This window comes from Rhinatrema bivittatum, chromosome 2 (genome assembly GCF_901001135.1).
Source record: "Rhinatrema bivittatum chromosome 2, aRhiBiv1.1, whole genome shotgun sequence".
Taxonomy (NCBI): domain Eukaryota; kingdom Metazoa; phylum Chordata; class Amphibia; order Gymnophiona; family Rhinatrematidae; genus Rhinatrema; species Rhinatrema bivittatum.
The window spans coordinates 129,005,674-129,026,334 of record NC_042616.1 but is presented as its reverse complement, the minus strand read 5'-3'; the positions used below and the strand labels follow the sequence as shown (position 1 = coordinate 129,026,334).

The window sequence follows — 20,661 nt, the reverse complement described above, 5'->3', positions numbered from 1 at the left end:
AATTAATTATTAATTTTTAATGCACACATACCTCTGTATATACATCATTATATTTGTCTACTAATTAATTTTTAATATTTGAACAAAGTCCTATATAATATTGCCATCCCCTTTTTTTGCATTTTTACAGATTTATTACTTTCATTGATCATATAATGGTATATATGATCCTCCATACATGATTTGTTTTATTTGTGTACTGAAGAGAATATACACAAGGTAAAACCATCTTTTATTACAAATTCATTATACATTTGTACTAACCGTGAGTTTATTTAATTTATATTAGGTTTGATGTTAAAAATTTATAATATACTCTGTGTCACCATTGCTATATACATGTACAGTACATATACTTTGTTTTTAATCATTGTTTTATTTTATTATTATTACATAAAGATGTATTTATATGAACTTTTATTTATGTTTTAGCCCCTGAGGCAGCCGTCCTGATACGGCGAAACTCGGCCTGAGTCGGGCTACTTTGTGTCTCCACTTCAATAAAGTTTTTTTCAAGACTATTGGCATCTATTCCTTTGTTCAACCTGACAGCTTTCATAGATCACCTTCCTTCGTGTTTTTTGGGTCCTAGGATGGTCTAGAGCAGGGTTGCTCAAACTGATCCTTAGGCTCCCCCCTCCCCTAAGCCAGTCAGGTTTTCAGGATATCCCTAATGAATATGCATGAGATTTATATGTATGCAATACCTCCTATGTATGCAAATATTTCTGATGCATATTCATTAGGACTGTCCTGAAAACCTGACTGGCTGGGGAGGGTACAAGGACCAGTTTGTGCAGCCCTGATCTAGAGGATAGAGTGTCAGGCCGAGAACCAGGGAAGCCAGGGTCAAAATCCCACTTCTTCCACTGATGCTTCCTGTGACCTTGAGCAAGTCACTTTGCCCTCTATTGCCCTAGGTACCAAGTTAGTAGTTTTCTGCCCCCGAGAGGGCTTACAATCTGCTATTCCCAAATAGGAAAAGCAAACAATTACATCCAAATCACCTAAAGGGGTTAATGTTGATGACTGCACCATTTGGTGGTCTTCCTTTGAATTCTGTCCTCTGTCTGTAAGATGAGCTTTGTTACACCGTCTTGCAACTTTGGAATCATTAGATAGTATCAGGTTAAGTTCCCTCACATCAGTACCTCATCCACCATCTTGTACTGTCCTCTTGGACTTTCGTACCTATAAAAGGACAATTTTCAAAACCATTTCTACACGGTGAACCAGTGCTGGATCTGTGGATTTGGCCTTTTACAAAACTGCCCCACCCTATGTGACGGGAAAAAGTACTTGTACAGGGCCCGCTTGCGTGAGCTTTTACCCACAGTAACAAGAGCCATTACTGGTGGCAGGATTGGGGTGGGTTTGCATTTACAAAAATATGCACACATTTCACTAAAAAAAATAAAATAAAATAAACTATGCGCACAAATTAGCAAGAGTAAATGTGCGCAGATAGATTTTCTGGGATAATTTTCAAAGGACCTGGGTACGTATGTACGTTTCCTTTGAAAACTGGTGTAATGTCTGCAGTTAACTGATTTTTAAATCTATGCGAGCAGTTACAAAATTACCCCGAGTGCAGGACACTGAATATTTTTTTTTCACTAAACCTCATCTGCCGTACTTTCTGACCACTTTTCCATGCTTTCTTTGCTCATTCCTCATGTCACATGTCACTTATGAAAATCTTGAAGAGTACTTGAAACGGGGGCTGAGGGAAAGACCTGTCTTTAGAATTAACTCTATTTACCACTGCACCCTCTCTTGCCAGTCACAAAAGCTATTTCTAACCCAGTTTGCTGCCTTTAGATCTACCCCTTGGCTCCTCAGCTTTCTGATACGCCTCCTGTGTGGAGCAGTGTCAAAAGCCTTCCTGAAATCTGCATAAAATTTAGTCGTCCACCACAATTTTGCATATAATTAAAAAAAATAATTTGCATAGAGCATACAGTAACAATATTTAAACCACACTCCAGCCATTATTTTTTTTAAGCTGTTTCTGACACCTTTTATAGGATCAGCATAAAAACTATCCAAACAAGACCACATAGATCACTCTGTCAGACGTGAGATTGATGTGGCCTCTGAAGAAGGGACTTGTGTGGTTTTGATAGGTCACACACAACATTTGGGAATAATTCTTAATAATTCTTAATGTTGATCCAGTTTTCAGTCTAAGAGTAATACAGTTACTAGAACTATGAACTATGTTTTGGTTATTTTATTTCCTAATCATTCTGTGGTCCACATTCAGCCAATATGCGGCTGTACTAGTTAGTTGGTTTTATTTGGCTGGCTAACTAGCAGGGTATATGCAGTGGCGCAGTCACACCGCTGAAGATACCTGGCTATCTTAGTTAGCTGGTTGTGTATAATCGGCTAACTTTAGGAAAGCTCTATGACCCGACCAGAGTTAGCAGCAGAAGGTTAACTTAAGCTGCTAACTCTGCACTTCCCCAGAACGCCTCCTGCCTGCCCCCATCTTATCCAGGTAGGATTTAGCTAAATGGCTTTTGAATATGGACCTCTCTGGTCTCAACCGTTTTCCGCCTCCCCTACACACACACACACACACACACACTTCCACACACACACACACACACACACACTTCCACACACACACACTTCCACACACACACACTTCCACACACACTTCCACACACACTTACACACACACTTACACACACACACACTTACACACACACACACACACTTACACACACACTTACACACACTTACACACACACACACTTACACACACACACACTTACACACACACTTACACACACACTTTTCCCCACACACACACACTTTTCCCCACACACACACACACTTCCCCGCACACACACACACTTCATATGTTTGACATCAGCCATTCTCTCTTATCAGATTTTTTCCATCTCTCTTCACTGCCTCTGTATTCCTTCCTTCTATCACCATCCTTTACACTGCCAATTGTCCACCCCTCTCTCTTTCTATTCACCATCGCTTACCTCTTATGACTCACCTCAGACTTTAGTCTTTCCCTCTCTGGGTGAATTTCCTCACGTACTCTTTCCTCCCTTGTTTTATCCTTCTGGCTCTTCCATTAACACCTCCTTCTATAGTTCTCTCTTCTAGCCCAGTCTTCCCCTCTTGGGTGTACCCCCCTCCAATCTCCCCTTTTCCGACTCTCCTTCACAAACAGCCCTCGCCCGGGCAGCTGGGACCGGAAAACAGCTCGCTCGCTCGCTCATCCCCATGGCCACCCCACCTCCTCTCCTGCAGATCCTTTCAGTAAAGGAAGCACTAAGCTGGGCAGGATTGGGGGGGGGGGGGCAGTCATGGAGTCAGACAACGCTGTGCTTTTATTATCCCTGGGCTGCTGCTGCTGCCCTCACCTTGTTTTATGGCGATCTGGTTACCCCTGTTCCAAGTCCTCCCCTTCCCTGATAGGTGGTCCTGCCACTGTGGTCTAGGAAGGTTAGCAGTGGATCCAGGAGAGTGGGTGGACAGCCTGGGAATCTCTTGGAATATCTGAGGGACTTGCCTGGTCTGCAAAAGGCATATTTGATCGAGGAACAGCTAAAAATACTTCACAGTCAATTACCTTAGTTTGTTATATTACTTAATTATGTTAGCATAGGTTGGAGCATACGTGATGACTAAGTTAACCATGTATTCATCTTCTGAGGAACAGACACAGCTACAGTTGAATGAAACCAAACAAAAAAAATATCTAATTGTTTGTTTACTTGCAGCCCTCTTCCTAGTTGACAATCATCATGAAGTGTACCTTTGGCAAGGCTGGTGGCCAGCAGAAAATATTATTACTGGATCGGCACGTATTCGATGGGACACGGACAGGAAATGTGCTATGGAGACTGTGCTTCAGTACTGCAAAGGTGATACAAATTCACAGCAAATGGTTTCAGTTTTTTGACAAGACACGCACCCTTCCTTTCCAAGATATCCTGACTCTCCAGAGCTTGTTTTCTTTTTCCTCATTGCTGGCCATTGAAGTATATGTACAAGGAAACCTATAGTCTGTGCCTTCAGCCTCAAAAATGAATAGCAATTCCTCAATCCCACACAGGATATCAGTCCTCTGTGGGATAAAATTTTTAAAATTGGAAAGATTTGCTCCTTTGGCCAGTCGGGTACTAATCCTTTAAAGCAGCAATGCTAGCAAAAAAAAAAAACAAACTAACTTAGCTCAAGCGAACAAAATTTACTACACTTTCTTTACCGAGATTTGTTTAGCCTTTATGTGTGTAACTTTTCGAGTTACGTGCACAAAAGAACTGAAGTTTTACCATGCCAATCACATAAATTTTGTGTGTCAGTGAAGTGGTCCTGGGGTGGACTAAATTTTAGCCAGGCAGCATATATGTTGAGCGCTGTCCAGCTGAATTTAATGTGTATACATCTCTCTGGAAAAATAGCGGGCCTAGCAATACTCGGCTAAAGCCGAGAGTATAACTTTATCCGAGTATATTTAGCAGCAGACTTGTGATCCCAAGTTACCCGCGTAACTTCCCTGGATATTTTTACTGCTTGCCGGCTTACTGAATATGGACCTCTATAGGGTCCACATTCAGCTGCTGTTCAGCCCAAAAGGTTTTCAAGAGCGACACTACCTTAATCAGGTCAAAACAAAATCACCAGACGAAGGCTCCCTGATCTCCCCTCCCCCTCCCCCCCAGACCCGAGGATAGTCACCACTGCTCACATTTCTTATATGAATCACCATGGAGGGGGGGGGGTGCAAGAGCACCCTTTTTTAAATTGTCCGCACCTCCCCCCTCCTACCCCGCTATCCTGACGCACAGTGTGTCTCTCTCCTACTTCCTTGATTCTCTCCTCACACCCTGCAGAAAAGCAAAGCTGGCAGCATGGCGGGCCCAGCGCTTCTCTAACCCACGCTTCCAGGAGTGTAGCTGGCATCTCTCTGATCAGTTTTAATCAACTGCTTGAACCACATTTTTGTACTCCATATTTCTCTGGTGCACCACATTTTTCAACAGCTGTGAAATAGGAGTGATCTCAGCAGCCAGACAAAGGGGTTAGAAAAGTGCCGGGCTCTCTCCACCACCAATTATGCTGTCAACTGGGGAAAGGGCTGCAGGGTGGAAGGAGGGAACTGGGGTGATGAGAGAGAGAGTCTCTTTGTGCTGGCACTAGGGCCAGGTAAAATATTTTTAGAGGGGGACACTTGCAGTCCCTCCACAGGATAACGCCTCTGAGTAGCACGGGCATTGAAGGTGAGACTCAGCCTAATATCACACCCAAACCTGAGCCCAAGGGTTATGGTCCCACATCTTGAAGGGCCACTGAGGAAACTGCTTTACAATGGTTGTGTAAAATAAAAAGGTAGGGGGGGAGGAGGAGGAGGTTGGGATGATGTGTTAGCATTATGACAAGAAGACTGAAAGGGAGACGGCAGGTTTAGGTCTGGTACTTGGTGAGGAAACCCATCTCACTGTTAAGTCCTTTCATGTTTGTTTTAAAGCGTCTGACTAGTTTAATTTCAAATGTCTTATGTTTTTGTCTCATTCTGAAGTCCTCTCTGAATAATTACTGCAAGCCAAATTACTGCATCCATGACTTTATGATCGAAACACCAAAAGGGAATTTCAGTACTACTGTAACTTCTTGCATTCTTATGTAAAATCGTCCTTCCTCTACACTCAGGCAGGCCAATCCACACCAGTGGGTTTTGCATGCCTACCAGTAGGTGAATCGCTGATGTCACTGATATATAGCCCTGCCCCACAGCCCGCCAGTGGGGCTGTGGGGCAGGGCTGTGGGGCAGGGCTATATATCAGTGACATCAGCGATTCACCTACTGGTAGGCATGCAAAACCCACTGGTGTGGATTGGCCTGCCTGTGTGGCCTGCCTGTGTGGAGTTGGAGGATACTGCTTGTCGTTTAAAAAAAAAAAAAATTGAAATCTCGTCAGATTTATATTCAGTCAATCTGATTAAAAAGGTATCACTTGCAAATTTTGTTGACAGTTCATTTCTACAGATATAAATGAACAAACATAGTAACCACACTACTTTATTCAAGACAGAAAAGAAAGGAAACCTAGGGAGAAAAACATCATAAACAAAAGCCCCTGCTTTCTTTTGATGCCATAGCAAAACTATATAAATGTGCCATGGAAGAGCCTCATAACTTTCTAATTCTTGCTAGAGAGTCTACCTCTGAATTGCTTCAAGAAACCGGGGTCTGTGATCATAACATTGTCATTTGGCATTTCATGTACTGATGCACAGATGACTTCTTTCTTTTTTGTTTCTCATAACATCATTAAAGCAATTGAGAGAGGCGTTAGGGGTGGACAATAAAGGCGTGTTGCTTAGAGGTCAACATTCGACGACATGGTGATTGGCAGATTTATCCGTGGGAAATTGGGGACATAACATGGCTATGGATATTCAGTGAAACTTGTGCACATAACTTGGATATTCAGCGGGAGACTTATGTGAGTTTATCTGGATAAAGCAAGCTTGCTTACCTATAAACCGGGTTCTCCAGTCAGCAGGATGAATTAACTATATCTCATGGATGACATCATCTGACAACACCAAATGAACCCATCTCTCATAGCTCAGAAAAACTTTACCAAGCATGCATAGGATGCCCTATATGTGCATTGCCTTGCGAGCCCCACTGCCATTTGCAGAGCTTAAGCTTTAGTGAGGTAGTCGACTCTCCAAGGGTGTAGGAGGGTAATATACATGGCTAATTCATCCTGCTGTCTACAGAGAACCCTGTTTACAGGTAAGCAAACTTGCTTTCTTCGTCAGCAAGTAGAGCCGAATTAGCCATGACTCTTGGAGTCCCCAAGCTGAGGGTTGCACAGCAGAGCAATTACTGAAGAAGCAAACCAGCCCCACCAGTGGAGAGTGGACTATTGGGAGAGCAGCCACGCAGAACTGCTTGCCCAAAACTACTGGTCACTTCTTGAAATGTTGTCCAGACAATAGTAGGGTGGGAACATGTATACAAATGACTAAGCCGCAGCTTTGCAAATGGCCTTAGTGGAAGCAGTCTTGAGGTGAGCTATTGAAGCCACCATGGCTCTCACATGATGAAGCTTGATAGATTCTGTAATCTGTAAACTACCCAGTGCATAATAGTGTGCAAACAGTCTGCTAACCAATTGGACAGTGTTCTGTTGGCTACTGGTACTCCCAATCTATCAGGATCAAAGAGGTCAGTATTCAGCACCACTTATCCAGCTAAATGGCACTGTCTGAAAATGTGGCCGTGCTGACAGGCTGCCACTTAGCCGGCTGTTTATCTGGATACGTGAGGGGTAGGACAGGCATTCCAGGGAGGAATTTATCTGGCTAACTTACAATGCATGTTGATGGCCCTATTAGGTATTCCCGCGCGATTCAGTAAGTAAAATGTGCAGCCAAGCAGCATATTTTACTTTCAGAAATTTCTCCGGGCACCAGGAAAGTGCACAGAAAAGCAGTCTGAGGTCCCGAAAGTTTAAAAAAAAAAAAAAATTGAAATAGGCCCGCGGCTCGCGGGTTGAAAACCGGATGCTCAATATTGCCGGCGTCCGGTTTCCAAATCCATGGCTGTCAGCGGGCTGGAGAACAGACACCGCCAAAATTGAGCATTGGCTGTCAAACCAGTTGACAGCCGCCACTCCTGTCCGAAAAGAGGCTGGATAAACTTATGTGACTAACTATAAGATAGCCAAGTATATTCAGTGACAGAGACACACTGCTAAATATCTTGGCCAAGTTAGTTGATAAGTTAATCCAGCTAACTTTCTCAGCCGGATAGTGGCTGAATATTGGCCTCAAAAGATACAAACTGTTGAAAGGCTTCATAATGAGGTTGAGTCATTCTCGAATAATACACAGGGACGGTAACTTCAAAACAAGCACGCGGGTGTGTATGGGCGCGCAAGTGGACATATGCTAGAATTTTAAATCATACGCGCATTTGCACGCGTATAATTTAAAATACGCCTATAAACGCATCCGTGTTCTCCTAATTTTAAGCTGTTACTCAAGCAAACATACTTCTTGTATCTTCCTTAGAACTTGGTCAGCTTTAACTTGCACAGTTAAGCAGATTTTAATACATGCTTGCGTGAAGAACATTCCCAGTTTTGCCAAGTAGTCCCCCAGTTTGCCTAGTCTATCTCGAGGTCATCCAGACCCCTCTCATTCTTCAGCCTGCACTTCCTCCAGTTGACCCAGACTGGAGGAAATAAAAAGTGATTTCTACAGACTTAAAAAAAAAAAAAGTGATTTCTACAGACTTAAACTTCATCAGGAGCAACAGTAAATATATGTGGTTAACAAGCTGCCACACGCTGCGGCCTTCAGTTTTAAGATAGGGATTTACACACACAACTGTTGGCCCTGCCCTAAATGTCCATGCCCTGCCCTTTTTTAGCATGTGCATATACATGTGTAATTAGCAGCTTTTAACATCCACGGCGCTCATGCACAGCCCACATACTCGCATGTATGGGCCTTTCAGCATGAGCAACACTTTTAAAACAGTCCAAAGAGTGTGCATGCATAAGGAATAAGGGAGTGGAAAAGGGGTGGGGTATGGGTATTCCGGGGCAGGGCTAGGACTTACACCCGTAACTCCAAATTTTAAACTGAAAACTGCAGCAGGTGCACGCTAGAGAACCGCATAATTTTACTGCTGCTCCTGATGAGGAGCAAGTCTGTAGATCTCGTGTTTTAGGGCTTATAAGATAGGGTGAGGGGTTGAGAGTCAACTAGGGGGCATGTTAGATGAAGAAACAGGGAGGCCTGAAAGACTTTGCTATTAACTGGACAAACTGGTGGACTAATGGCAAAACTGGGAATGTGCCTCACGCGAGAATGTGTTAAAATTCGCTGACATAGGCGTATAAAAGCCAAAAAGGTACTATGGAATTCACGTGCTAGCTGTGCTAGAGTAACCTTTTAAAATTAGCAGCATACTTACATGTGGTTAGTGCATTTTAAAACATACACCTGCAAGTGTGTGCACAATTACAAATTCTAGCGTATCTTTGCTGATATGTGCGTATTTGGGCGTACTCATGCAGCATGGATTTAGCCAAGGGAAGTCTTGCCTCGCAAATCTACATTTTTTTGAAGGGGTGAATAAACATGTGGATAAAGGTGAACCGGTAAATGTGGTGTATTTGGATTTTCAGAAGGCATTCGACAAACTCCCGCATGAGAGGCTTCTAAGAAAACTAAAAAGTCATGGGATAGGAGGTGATGTCCTTTTTGTGGATTGCAAGTTGGTTAAAAGACAGGAAACTGAGAGTAGAGTTAAATGGTCAATTTTCACAGTGGAAAAAGGTAAACAGTGGAGTGCCTCAGGGATCTGTTCTTGGACAGGTACTTTTTAATATATTTATAAATGATCTGGAAAGGGGGTACGAGTGAGGTGATCAAATTTGCAGATGACACAAAATTATGCAGAGTAGTTAAATCTTAAGCAGATTGTGATGAATTGCAGGATCATCCTGCGAGACTGGAAGATTGGGCTTCCAAATGGCAGCTTAAATTTAACATTGACAAGTGTAAAGTGATGCATATAGGGAAAATTAACCCTTGCTATAGTTACACAATATTAGGTTCTATCTTGGGAGATACCACCCAGGAAAGAGATCTAGCTGTCACAGTGGATAATACATTGAAATCATTGGCTCAGTGTGCTGTGGCAATCAAAAAAGTAAACAGAATATTAGAATTATTAAGAAGGGAATGGAAAATAAAACTGAGGATGTCATAATGCCTCTGTATCGCTCCATGGTGAGGCTATTTTATAATACACGTGCATATACGTGCGCAAATTATAAAATAGCCGCGTACCTGGGCGCACACTGGTTTTAAAGTTACCATCCCTGTGAACAACTCCATCTGCACAAACTGCTGCCCTAAATCCAACCACAGGTGTTTTTGGGGGGGGGGGGGGGGGGGTTGCAGTTACATTTAACTGGATATTCAGGCACTCACTTAACCAGCTAAGTGTGATTAATTTAACTACGTCTGCACTGCTGCCGCTCAGTATCGACCTCTTAATATCTGCTTGTACCTCTTGTATAGTGAAGATTTGCACACTGGAAATGGTCTATTCAGCCATTGGAGTAGTTGGTTCCTCTTTATTTGGTCTGTAAATCTTGTCAGAGTACAAAATACAAGCTAGCTCTTAACATTCTAAATCCAGTAAAATGTTGATTCAGATTTCGCATTCAGGAGTATCTAGTCTGAAAGAAGTTTTAAAGGGTTATTAACCTAAATGTGAAAAAGAAGAACTTAGAGCAAGCCAGAACATAAAAATATAGCACTAACTAGCACTTTATTAGTCTTTCTGGCAGGCAGCCCTGATACAAACCTTAAGTGGATTTTAGGAAGCTTGTGTCTTAGCCTTACACTTCAAAGCAGTTACTTTTTGTGCATAAATCTTTTTTTTTTTTTTTTTTTTCATTTTTGAGAAACTGATTGGTCACCTTAGCTTAGTTTTGAAATAACCAGTCCAGAGAACTGGCAGTGGAGAAGTTTTTTTTATTGTTTGCTAGAGTTATAGTGTTGTGTTTTTTTTTTCATAAGATAGGACATGGGCATAGGGAGTAGGTGTACATGTAATGTTAACTTCTGTATCCCCAGTTCTGCTCTATGATATTGCTTATTTTTAAACAATGACGTACAAATGCACACAGGTCAATATTCGGCAGCCTGGTGAATGGGAAGATTAGCAGGGTAACTTTACCAAGATATTCAGCCAGGTGAGTCTGCTGCTGAATATATACCCAGGGAAAATTACCAGAGTAACTCCAAGACAGTGATTTTTTTCCGACCAGGCTTACCTGTGCATAATTTTTTGCATATCTTCAAACTTCAGACAGACTCTATATATTGTATGACTTATGTTCCTGTGTTAGGCATGGTTCTAGAGAATTCAGGTGGTTGCTGATGAGAAATTTGCTATTAAGTTGTTGATCCAGAGACCTTGTATTTTGTAAGTGTACTGCTAATCCATCTCGTGACTAAATTGTTCAAAGACTTCTTGGCTAAATTGTAGAACTGGACTATGTCTGAAGTACCAGATTACAGTATTCTAATGATAAAAGTATTTATACTGACTGTTTTCTAATCATTTTGCTACCAGGTATTTCACCTGCATAATTGTTTCTTTTTTTCTAAAATAAGTAATGTTTCCTAGTGTTTCCGTACGCTCTCCACTTTCACAAATATTAGGCAGCCCTACAGAAACATGCAGGCAGTAGTACAAATAGCTAACGTACATAGAAATTGTCATAGTGCCTTGTCTAGTTTTCCCAAGAATGCCTCAGAATTTCTTTGTGTTTTCATAGGACATGATAAAAGCTATGCATATCTGAAAAGTGCTGCAGATCGCAATACAGTGTAATCTGAAATTGTGTGTACAAAATAACCACATATGGAAATTAAAAAACAAACAAACACTTTACAGAAATATGACAGCAGATAAAGTCTGCAAGTCCCATTTAGTCTGTCCATTTCCCCTTCCTTTTGGAGTAATAGAAACCTCCCTTGAACTCTGGCTCTACCCTCTCACAGATCTTCTGTGGTTACCCCATGTTTTTGGGTTTTTTTTTTAATTCTAATATTGTTTTTTGATTCCACCACTTCATCTGTGAGGGTGTTTCGTGCATCCCAACACCCACTATGACCGTTCCCATGAAGAAATATTTCCTTATTTTAGTCCTCAGTCAATTTCCTATTCCATGACTGCCTAGTTCTAGAAATGACCTTTATCAGGAGAATGCTTATTAGAAAGCACTGCACTTAAGTGGGTAGATCTGATGTCTCCTGTTGGTATTGATGTTGTGACAGAAGTAACAGAGATGGATGAAATATCTGTAATCATGTTAAGACATGACATGGGATTTAATTATTCAGTTTGTATGATGATTCTAGAGCCCTTGGTCTGAGCTCCATAAACTGTGTTCCTTCCTTGAGTGTGTCTGGTCAGGTTTAAAAAAAAAATCCAGTCAATAATCCAGTGCAAGAAAAAGATAAAAGCCGTAAATGGGCATGTCCTGTGATTGCAGTAAGGATGTGTGACCATTTTACTGCTCTGAAATAAATAATTTAAAAAACATGGCTCTGAATGAAAACCTACTTGTTCACATAAATGAATTTTCTCTAAATGTACAAATTAAGTGCATAAATAGTGATAATGTGGATCACTAACCATAATTAAACAGACCAAAAAAATCTCTTGATGAGGTTGCTGAATATTTTCTTCATACTTGTGTATTCATTTTTAAGGAAAAAACGTAAAGAAACCTCCAAAATCCTACCTGATACATGCTGGTCTGGAACCGCTGACATTTACAAACATGTTCCCAAGCTGGGAACATAGGGAAGACATCGCTCAAATCACAGAACAGGTAAGGATACTTGATATCTGGAAGACCTTGCCTAGGGAGACGAGAGTAAAGCAAAAAGGTGCCCGAATGTGAGTGGGGGAGAGAATGGGGTGTCATTACGTGGGGGGAGAGAATGGGGCATCATTACGTGGGGGAGAGAATGGGGCGTCATTATGTGGAGGCAACTAGGCAGACCAAGAGATTCTGTTTAACGTCAACTGTGTTGCGGTATAAGGAGCCTGCTTTTTTAAAACTGTTTGGCTATTCCTCGGCCTACCCTCCTCCACCACCAAGCCCTTACAAATGCTCCAGAATGCCATCGCCAGGATCATCACCAACTCAAGGAAAGCTGATCACATTACCCCTATACTCAAAGAACTCCACTGGCTCCCCATCGCATCCCGAATTCTCTTCAAAATTCTAACCATAGTGCACAAGTCCATCCACTCGCACAATTCCAATTGGTTGGATGAACCCTTTCGTCCTATACGCACTGAACGACCCACTCGCACTGTCAACAAAGGCACCCTCTCCATTCCCCCTTTGAAAAAAGCCCACCTCTCCTCTACTAGGGACCGTGCACTATCCATTGCAGGCCCTAAACAATGGAACGCCCTCCCTACCACTCTCAGGCTAGAGCCATGCTACGCCAAGTTCAGAAAAAAACTTAAAACATGGCTCTTCCGACAAGCCTACCCTGATTAAATACACTGACTTCCACAAGTATCTTGCCTTCACTGACTTCCGCAAGTATCTTGCCTACGCCTTGTATATTCCTGTAAATAGTCCGTTGCAGTTTTATTTATTGCTTTAATTCCTCCTCCTCCTGCTCTTTGTATACTCCTCCTTGTTCGCCCTCCCTGTTCATTGTAATTTCTGCCTTTTAAGTTACATTGTAAACCGGTATGATGTATGCATACTAATACCGGTATATAAAAGTTTTTAAATAAATAAATAAATATGGTGGTGGCATGGGGGCTGTGTTTATCCTTGAATACAGTGAGTCAGAGAAGGTTCTGTATGGAACTTCTTGCCAATAAAATGCATGGAGTGGAAGGAGCAAATGTCTGAGAGTATAGTTGGCTGGAATACAGGATATTATTAATAGAGATTCGCAGTCCAAAAAATGTTTTCTTTTGTTAGGGGAAGTTCTCATCCGAATTCCATTTCTTTGGAAACTTTTTCATTATTTTTTTGTTTCAGTAAATAGTATGTACTATTTATGATTTTGCAAATGGTGCGAACTAAGAAGAAAAGGAAATTTTGTGATTTTTTTAATTTTGTGATTTTCTTTTTCTATTTTCTTTTTACTGTCTTTTAATTTAAAAAAATGAAATATGAACTGTCATTGATATCTATGTTTCAAACAAAAGCATATCCCTAATTATTAATACCCAGGTTCAGTGGTTTATGGTTTGGAAATGTTCATCTTGTGAAAAAAAAAAACAAGAACATTTTAGCTAGTAATAGGAATAATCTTCCCCATGGGCATTAAAAGTGATACAAACAGGGCATTAGCTGCTAATAAATGTCTGGCCCAGGGGTATTTGTTGCTTCATTATATTTATCAAATGTGGAAAAAGTTACATCTGTTAATATGACCTTTAGCCAGTGGGTATTAACATTTAAAAGCTGATGGTGTAATTTAGGTACAGCTTTGTTAATTAAGTGGAATATATCCTTCTGCCCTTGGGTATAACAAACTGAAGTCATGTTATTCAAAGTGATTCTTGTAGCATATTGGTTATAGAAATAAACAAAAGAATTGACTTCTGATGTAACAAACCCTCTTTATAAAACATTGCTGGCAATCAGGCCGTCGTTTATAATCAAGTACCACTTTATTTGCATAGTGGCTCACCATTGCCAACTAATATAATGTTGGGGAGAGTTCCCAGAAAGAATAAATCTAGAATTGTCTCCAGTCACTGAGTTCTTGAAGAGGGGAGTGTAAGGGGTGGGGACATTGTGAAACAGATCATTTCTTGGGACAGGTAGAGCTCTGGGTACCTTATCAAACAGTTAACTGGATCATTAGTTTCTTTTGAAACCTCATTTTCAGCACTGTGGAGTCAGCCTCCTTGACGTACTAATGTCTGTTTTATGAAGTTTGGAAATAATGTTTAACTCTTAACTTACCACATTTTTAGATTGAGAATAAGTTTTCATGTTCATTTGTGCAATTGTAGCCACCATATTGCTTTAGGAGAAAATTGCGGTCTTACAATTGTTTTACCTTTTAAAGAACCAACAAAAAAAGGTGTGGTGAGCACACAGGTGAGTCTGAGTTTGAGACCATGCCGGTAGACTTGAGGAAAGCCACTACTTATCCCTAGGTGTTGGCAGCATCAGATCCATCTCTTCTTTGGGCTTTTGCCAAATACTTGTGACCTGTATTGGCCACGGTTGGAAACAGGAAACTGGGCTTAATGGACCCTCAGTGAGACCCAGTATGGCAATGCTTGTGTTCTACTGTTCAGGATTCTTCTTCACAATTCATTTCAACATCTTTGGTGTTGGTCCTTTTTGGAGGTATTATAACCTGCTAGTATTCCAGTTTTCTCCAGAACCAATATGGCTACTAGATTTGTACTAAAGTAACAACATAAGAGATCATGTAAGTTTGAGCTTTAGTGACCACTCAGGCCCTCTTTCAATCCTGATTCATATCTTAGGACTTTAGCTCCAAATTGCACTCTTAAGGGTAGATTTTCAAAGGGTTACGCGCGTAAGGTACCTACCCCTGCGCACACCGAGCCTATTTTGCATAAGCTCGGCGGCGCGCACAAGCCCCGGGCCGTGCGTATGTCCTGGGGCTTTCAAAAATGGGCGGATCGGGGGCGGGGCCGGGGCGTGGAGATGGGGCCGGGGACATTCCCAAGTCCTCCGGCACATTGGCTGTGCTGGAGGTTCGCCCGCCGGCAGGCGTAACTCCATCAAATTAGGTAGGGGGGGGATTTAGGTAGGGCCGGGGGAGGGGTTAGATAGGGGAAGGGAGGGAAAGGTGGGGGGGATCCATAAAAAAGTTCCCTCCAAGGCCGCTCCGATTTCGGAGCGGCTTTGGAGGGAACAGGGAAAGCCATCGCGGCGCCCCTTGGGCTCGGCACGCGCAAAGTGCACAAGTGTGCACCACATTGCGCGCGCCAACCATGGATTTTATAACATGCGCGCAGCAGCGCGCACATGTTATAAAATCAGGTGTACATTTGTGCGTGCCGGGTAGCGCGCACAAATGTACCCCCCACGCGTAAAATTTAAAATCTGCCCCATAGCATCTTAACTTACTTAATTCTTTTACCTGAATGACATTTCTTGCTGTTTGGCTTTTCTAGGATGCCGAAGTGTGCAATCGGATAATCCTTGTAGAAGATGTGTTAGCCAAGCTCTGTAAAACTCTGTATCCACTGGCAGATCTTCTGGCCAGGCCTCTGCCTGAGGGAGTTGATCCTCTAAGGCTTGAAATTTATCTGTCCCACGAAGACTTTGAGGTAAATGAGAGGAGAAAGAATGGATGGCTTTATTTTTAGAATTTAATACAGCCATGGGAAGTTATCTGTTCTCGAACTGGAGAGTTCCTTAAAGCAGTGCAACAGCACCCAGTGACGTACTATCCTCCAAATTTAGAGCATGAAACCATGTTGCACACTGTTAACATCTTGTAAAAGTAGAGTATATCTTGCAAGTAAGAAACACCTTTGATGTACTGCTGGTAGTTAATTCATTAATATGGTATTCACTAGTGTGATTATATTGATAAAACTAGCTAGGGAGGGATTTTTTATTCCATTAACTTATGGAAAGTGAAAGTAAGAAAGAATAGTAAAATCCTCACTGCACTTCAGTAATAAGGGAACCTCAGATATCCCTGAGCTGTTAACTGTAAACAACCTGCAATCCAAAATGTCAATTAAGTAGGCCCTTTCACAGATTACATCTGAAAAAAATGTGTATGCTTGTAAATAGTTCATTGCAGGAAGTCTGAAGGTGAGGATTGTTTTTGCCAATCAGATGTAGTGCCTGTGTCCAGATGCTTTCTAATACAGAAATGTGTGGGAAGCTAACTGAGTAGTGTACAATATTCAGGATGAATATATATGCGCTATTATTGTTTTGCCACTTTATGCTTATTATCCTTAGACTTTGTGATCAGCATGTGATTTTAACATTTGTTCTTTTAAACTATAGAAAGCATTAGAAATGACAAGAGAGGAGTACAATGCGCTACCTTCATGGAAACAAGTCAACATCAAGAAAGCAAAAGGACTTTTCTAGCTTTTCTAGTCGTCATGTGAAGATTGGCGTTATCTGTTGTCACTGTCAACACCTTTTGTACCAGAAAATTGAGGTGTCTTGTGATGAGATTCAGAACCAAAACTGGCCCGATCTGAAGTTAGTGCTGATATACTGCCTGTTCCTCACTTGTGTAATATTATAAATGTGCAAGAGAACCCTTTGGGGTACATTGCTGTCACAGCAACCCGGAGGGTTAATGTTCATATATAGTTTCCTCCTTGCGCACGAAAACAGTAGTTCCTCAAGCTAATGCAAGTATGTCCTCTTGCTACAAACTTGTCCATTTTCAAGCAGTTCTCTTACAAGTATTATTTTTTTGTTTGTGGATTATAAAGAATTTATATTTATATAAAACACGGTATAGAATAAGTATTTAACGTTGCAACATGTATTCACTTTTTAAAAGATTTTTGTGTCAAAACAAAAACCGAAACAGTGGTTGATGGCAGTTGCTTCTTCTGAGTTGAATTTGCCATGGATTATGTATCTTTCTATGCATCTTGCAGCGTTCCCCTTTGCAATAAGTAATGAATTGTTTTCAGTGCTATGGCAGGTGCTAAGACAGAGCATTGTATTTATGGCATGGGTTTCTTGCAAAACTATGCAAATTGACCTTTATACTTTAATATCCAAAAATATGTATAGTGCCTTGTTTTTGTGTACAGTTTCTATACAGAAAAGACTAGTCTGCATTTTGAGGATGGATTAAGAACGTTGTTGTACTTTATAACACTAGAATAAAAAGAAAATCTCAGTTTCTAATATTTGTTGTAAACATTGACTGTGTCTTTTGTGATAAACCTAAAATAAAAGCTTCCGAATAAACCATCCAGAATCTTATCCCTTTCGTGTGACACATTTTATGTTGCCGTTGGTGTTTACCTACCTGTTCCAGGTTATAACTGAAGAGTCTCAGCCAATCAGAAGATGGAGACAGAGCAGTTATTCCTCCTTAATTTTGTGTTAACCTTCTGTCAGATTATTGTAAGAGATTCCAATGGGAGTGAGGAATAACTATTTTTCCAGGGTTTGTGAAGTGAGTATAATTGTTCAGTGTTCCTATTTATTCTAAATTGAGGTTTCCTAAACATAGTCATCGAGAGCTGTTACCCAGTTGGATTTTTAGGATGAATATGCATGAGATCTGTTTGTATGTACTGCCTCCATTGCATGCAGATACATTGCATGCATATTCATTATGGAAATCCTGAAAACCTTACTAGGGTACGGCATATGAGGGAAAAGTCTGCAGACCCCTCTTCTAACTAAATGAAAACTAAACTAGTCTATTAGTGCCTTTACTATTGAAATGCAACTATTTTCCAGTTATGGTTTTCAGATAGAAAAATGTATCTTCTAAATTATTAGAAGACAGTAGAGCGAAGGAGTGTAGCCTGGTGGTTAGAGCTGCAGGGTTCAAATCACGCTCACGCTCCTTGTGACCTCGGGCAAATCACTTTAACTTCTGTTGCCTCGGGGCTGGGGGGGGGGGTAAATTTCAAAAGCATTTACACACTTAAAATTGGGTTTTACGTGTGGAAATGTCATTTTTCCCTGTGCAAGTGGTCTTTTGAAAATTGCTATAATATATACCATTGAATTGTCAATAGGTTTTACCTACGTTAAGTGTACTTAATGTGTGTAAATGACTTTTGAAAAATGCTGATTTACCCCATAAGGAGGTAATTTGAAAGGAGTTACACGTGTAAATGTAACACATTGTTCATTTTTCAAAAGCTCATGTGTAAATGTACTTACACATGTAAAACCTATTGACAATTGAATGGCACATATTGTAGCAGTTTTCAAAAGCTCTCTTACTTGCGTAAAGTGCATTTACACGTGTACAACCCAATTTTAATTATGTAAATCCTTTTGAAATTAAGGCCCTCTGGGAATAGGAAAGACCCTGTTGTACCTGAAGGTAGTCTGCTTTGAAGTGTCATGAAAGGCGGAATGTAAATTTAAAAAGATATATTATTATTAGTTGACTTTAGATTGAGCAGAGTGCATCCTGAGTGCTGGGAATGAGATCAGCAGATAAAATCACAAAGGTCATCTCATAAGAACATAAGAAGTTGTCAGACTGCGGGTCCATCAAGCCCAGCATCCTGTTTCCAACAGTGGCCAATCCAGATCATAAGAACCTGGCAAGTACCCAAACACTAAGCAGATCCCATGCTACTGATGCCAGTAATAGCAGTGGCTATTTTCTAAGTCAACTTGATTAATAGGTAATGGACTTCTCCAAGAACTTATCCAAACATTTTTTAAACACAGCTACAATAACTGTACTACTACTAACCATATCCCCTGGCAGCAAATTCCAGAGCTTAATTGTGCGTTGAGTGAAAAATAATTTTCTCCGATTAGTTTTAAATGTGCTACATGCTAACTTCATGGAGTGCCCACTAGTCCTTCTATTATCCAAAAGAGTTAAATAACCAATTCATATTTACCTGATCTAGACCTCTCATGATTTTAAATACCTCTATCATATCCCCCCTCAGCCGTCTCTTCTCCAAGCTGAACAGTCCTAACCTCTTTAGTCTTTCCTCATAGGGGAGCTGTTCCATCCCCTTTATCATTTTGGTTGCCCTTCTCTGTACCTTAGTTTGCCCATTTCCCTTTGCTAGTGCAGTACTTGATTTCTGGCTTTGCTGGCACAGTAACACACTCCAGAGTGTACATGGTGGTGGGATATTGCCACTTCACAGATGGTAGCTACAATAGTGTCCAAAAATATAGTATGCACCTTGTTGTGCCTTACAACATTTAATAATTTATACATTTGAACAATTCTTTATCACTCTAGCAACAAAACAATTGTTGCCTTGCCCCTTCTCCCTTCCCTCTTCCCATCATTGTTCTCTGCTTCAGAAGCAGAGGGAAAAGAGGAATTTGTTTCAGAACAAATAAGTATGGGAGTAACTTGCTGCTGTGGCTTTTACTACCCTTAAATCAATAAGCCTGGTTCTTTTGATGCAACTCCAACATTGCTCTCTGCTTCCACGACAAAGGGTGAAGGGAAATTGGATTCAAACAGCAGCCAACGAGGGAAACTGATAAGCATGGGGGGGTACCTGCATGGCGAGGCAGATACTAACATAAGCTTGCTGGGCAGACTGGATGCATCATCTGGTCCTTTTCTGCCGTTATTTCTATATATCTATTTAGACGTTGACAGGAGCATCCAAGTACTACAAAGGGTTTCGAGACCATAGATCCCAGAGTGCGTACGTACAATCAGCTAATCTGTATGTATTTAATACAACTGAGTCTATGTGGTATATATCTGTGGACTCTTTCAATTTTGTATTCAAGTTCAATACAATGTATAATGATTAATCATGTCTGACTGTTGCTGGAGCACAGGGTTTAAATTGAGAATGTTATGATGCATGGTGCTCCTATAGCTTCGATTTTATTTCATAGTTTTATTAGCTATAACTGCTTAATCCACCATGGAATGTTTAATCTGATTTGTCCTAGTTGGGGGAGGGGAGTGCACTCTGAAAACACTCTTCGGGCAGGTCTGGATTTCCTCAGTGTGTACAGGAGCAGGGTTTTCAGCGGACAAGGCAGGTATTGAAGTACTGGGGAATGCAAAGTATGTATGAATGTGTACATAAAAAATAAAAAATACATGATATAAACATTTCATGAAACCCAGTTTTCTTCTTCAGTACAGAAATTTTGCACATGGTCATGCCAGTCGTTCATTTTGTGAATTTCTGTGAAATACATTAACCATTGGTGGTTTTTCCCTTCAGGTGCTAGGTAAAAATGGAGTTAGCTGGTGACTGTAGTTACTAACCAGTGGCAAGGAAGCTGTAAAAATGATGATGACCGTGTGTTCTGGCCTTCAGTGGAACTGAATTGGCCTGCTTCCCTATAGAAAATTTAAAAAATGGGGTTGGAGGCATCCAGGCCACATGAAAAGCAGGAGCTGGGGGTCATTGAATGCTGT

At 41.1% G+C, this 20,661-nt stretch overlaps 1 protein-coding gene across 12 annotated transcripts in view; it reads left to right on the top strand.

Annotated features, from left to right (window-relative positions):
- The window catches only part of SVIL (supervillin), a 348,412-nt gene extending 330,881 nt beyond the window's left edge, over positions 1-17,531 (top strand). For all 12 annotated transcript variants that reach the window (XM_029588612.1, XM_029588613.1, XM_029588603.1 and 9 more), the window contains 4 exons: positions 3,753-3,896; positions 12,298-12,419; positions 15,731-15,886; positions 16,584-17,531. In XM_029588612.1, the coding sequence (XP_029444472.1) occupies positions 3,753-3,896; positions 12,298-12,419; positions 15,731-15,886; positions 16,584-16,670 (509 nt within the window). In that variant the 3' untranslated portion in view covers positions 16,671-17,531. The remainder of the gene's footprint in view (positions 1-3,752; positions 3,897-12,297; positions 12,420-15,730; positions 15,887-16,583) is intronic.
- The last annotated feature ends 3,130 nt before the right edge of the window (positions 17,532-20,661 follow it).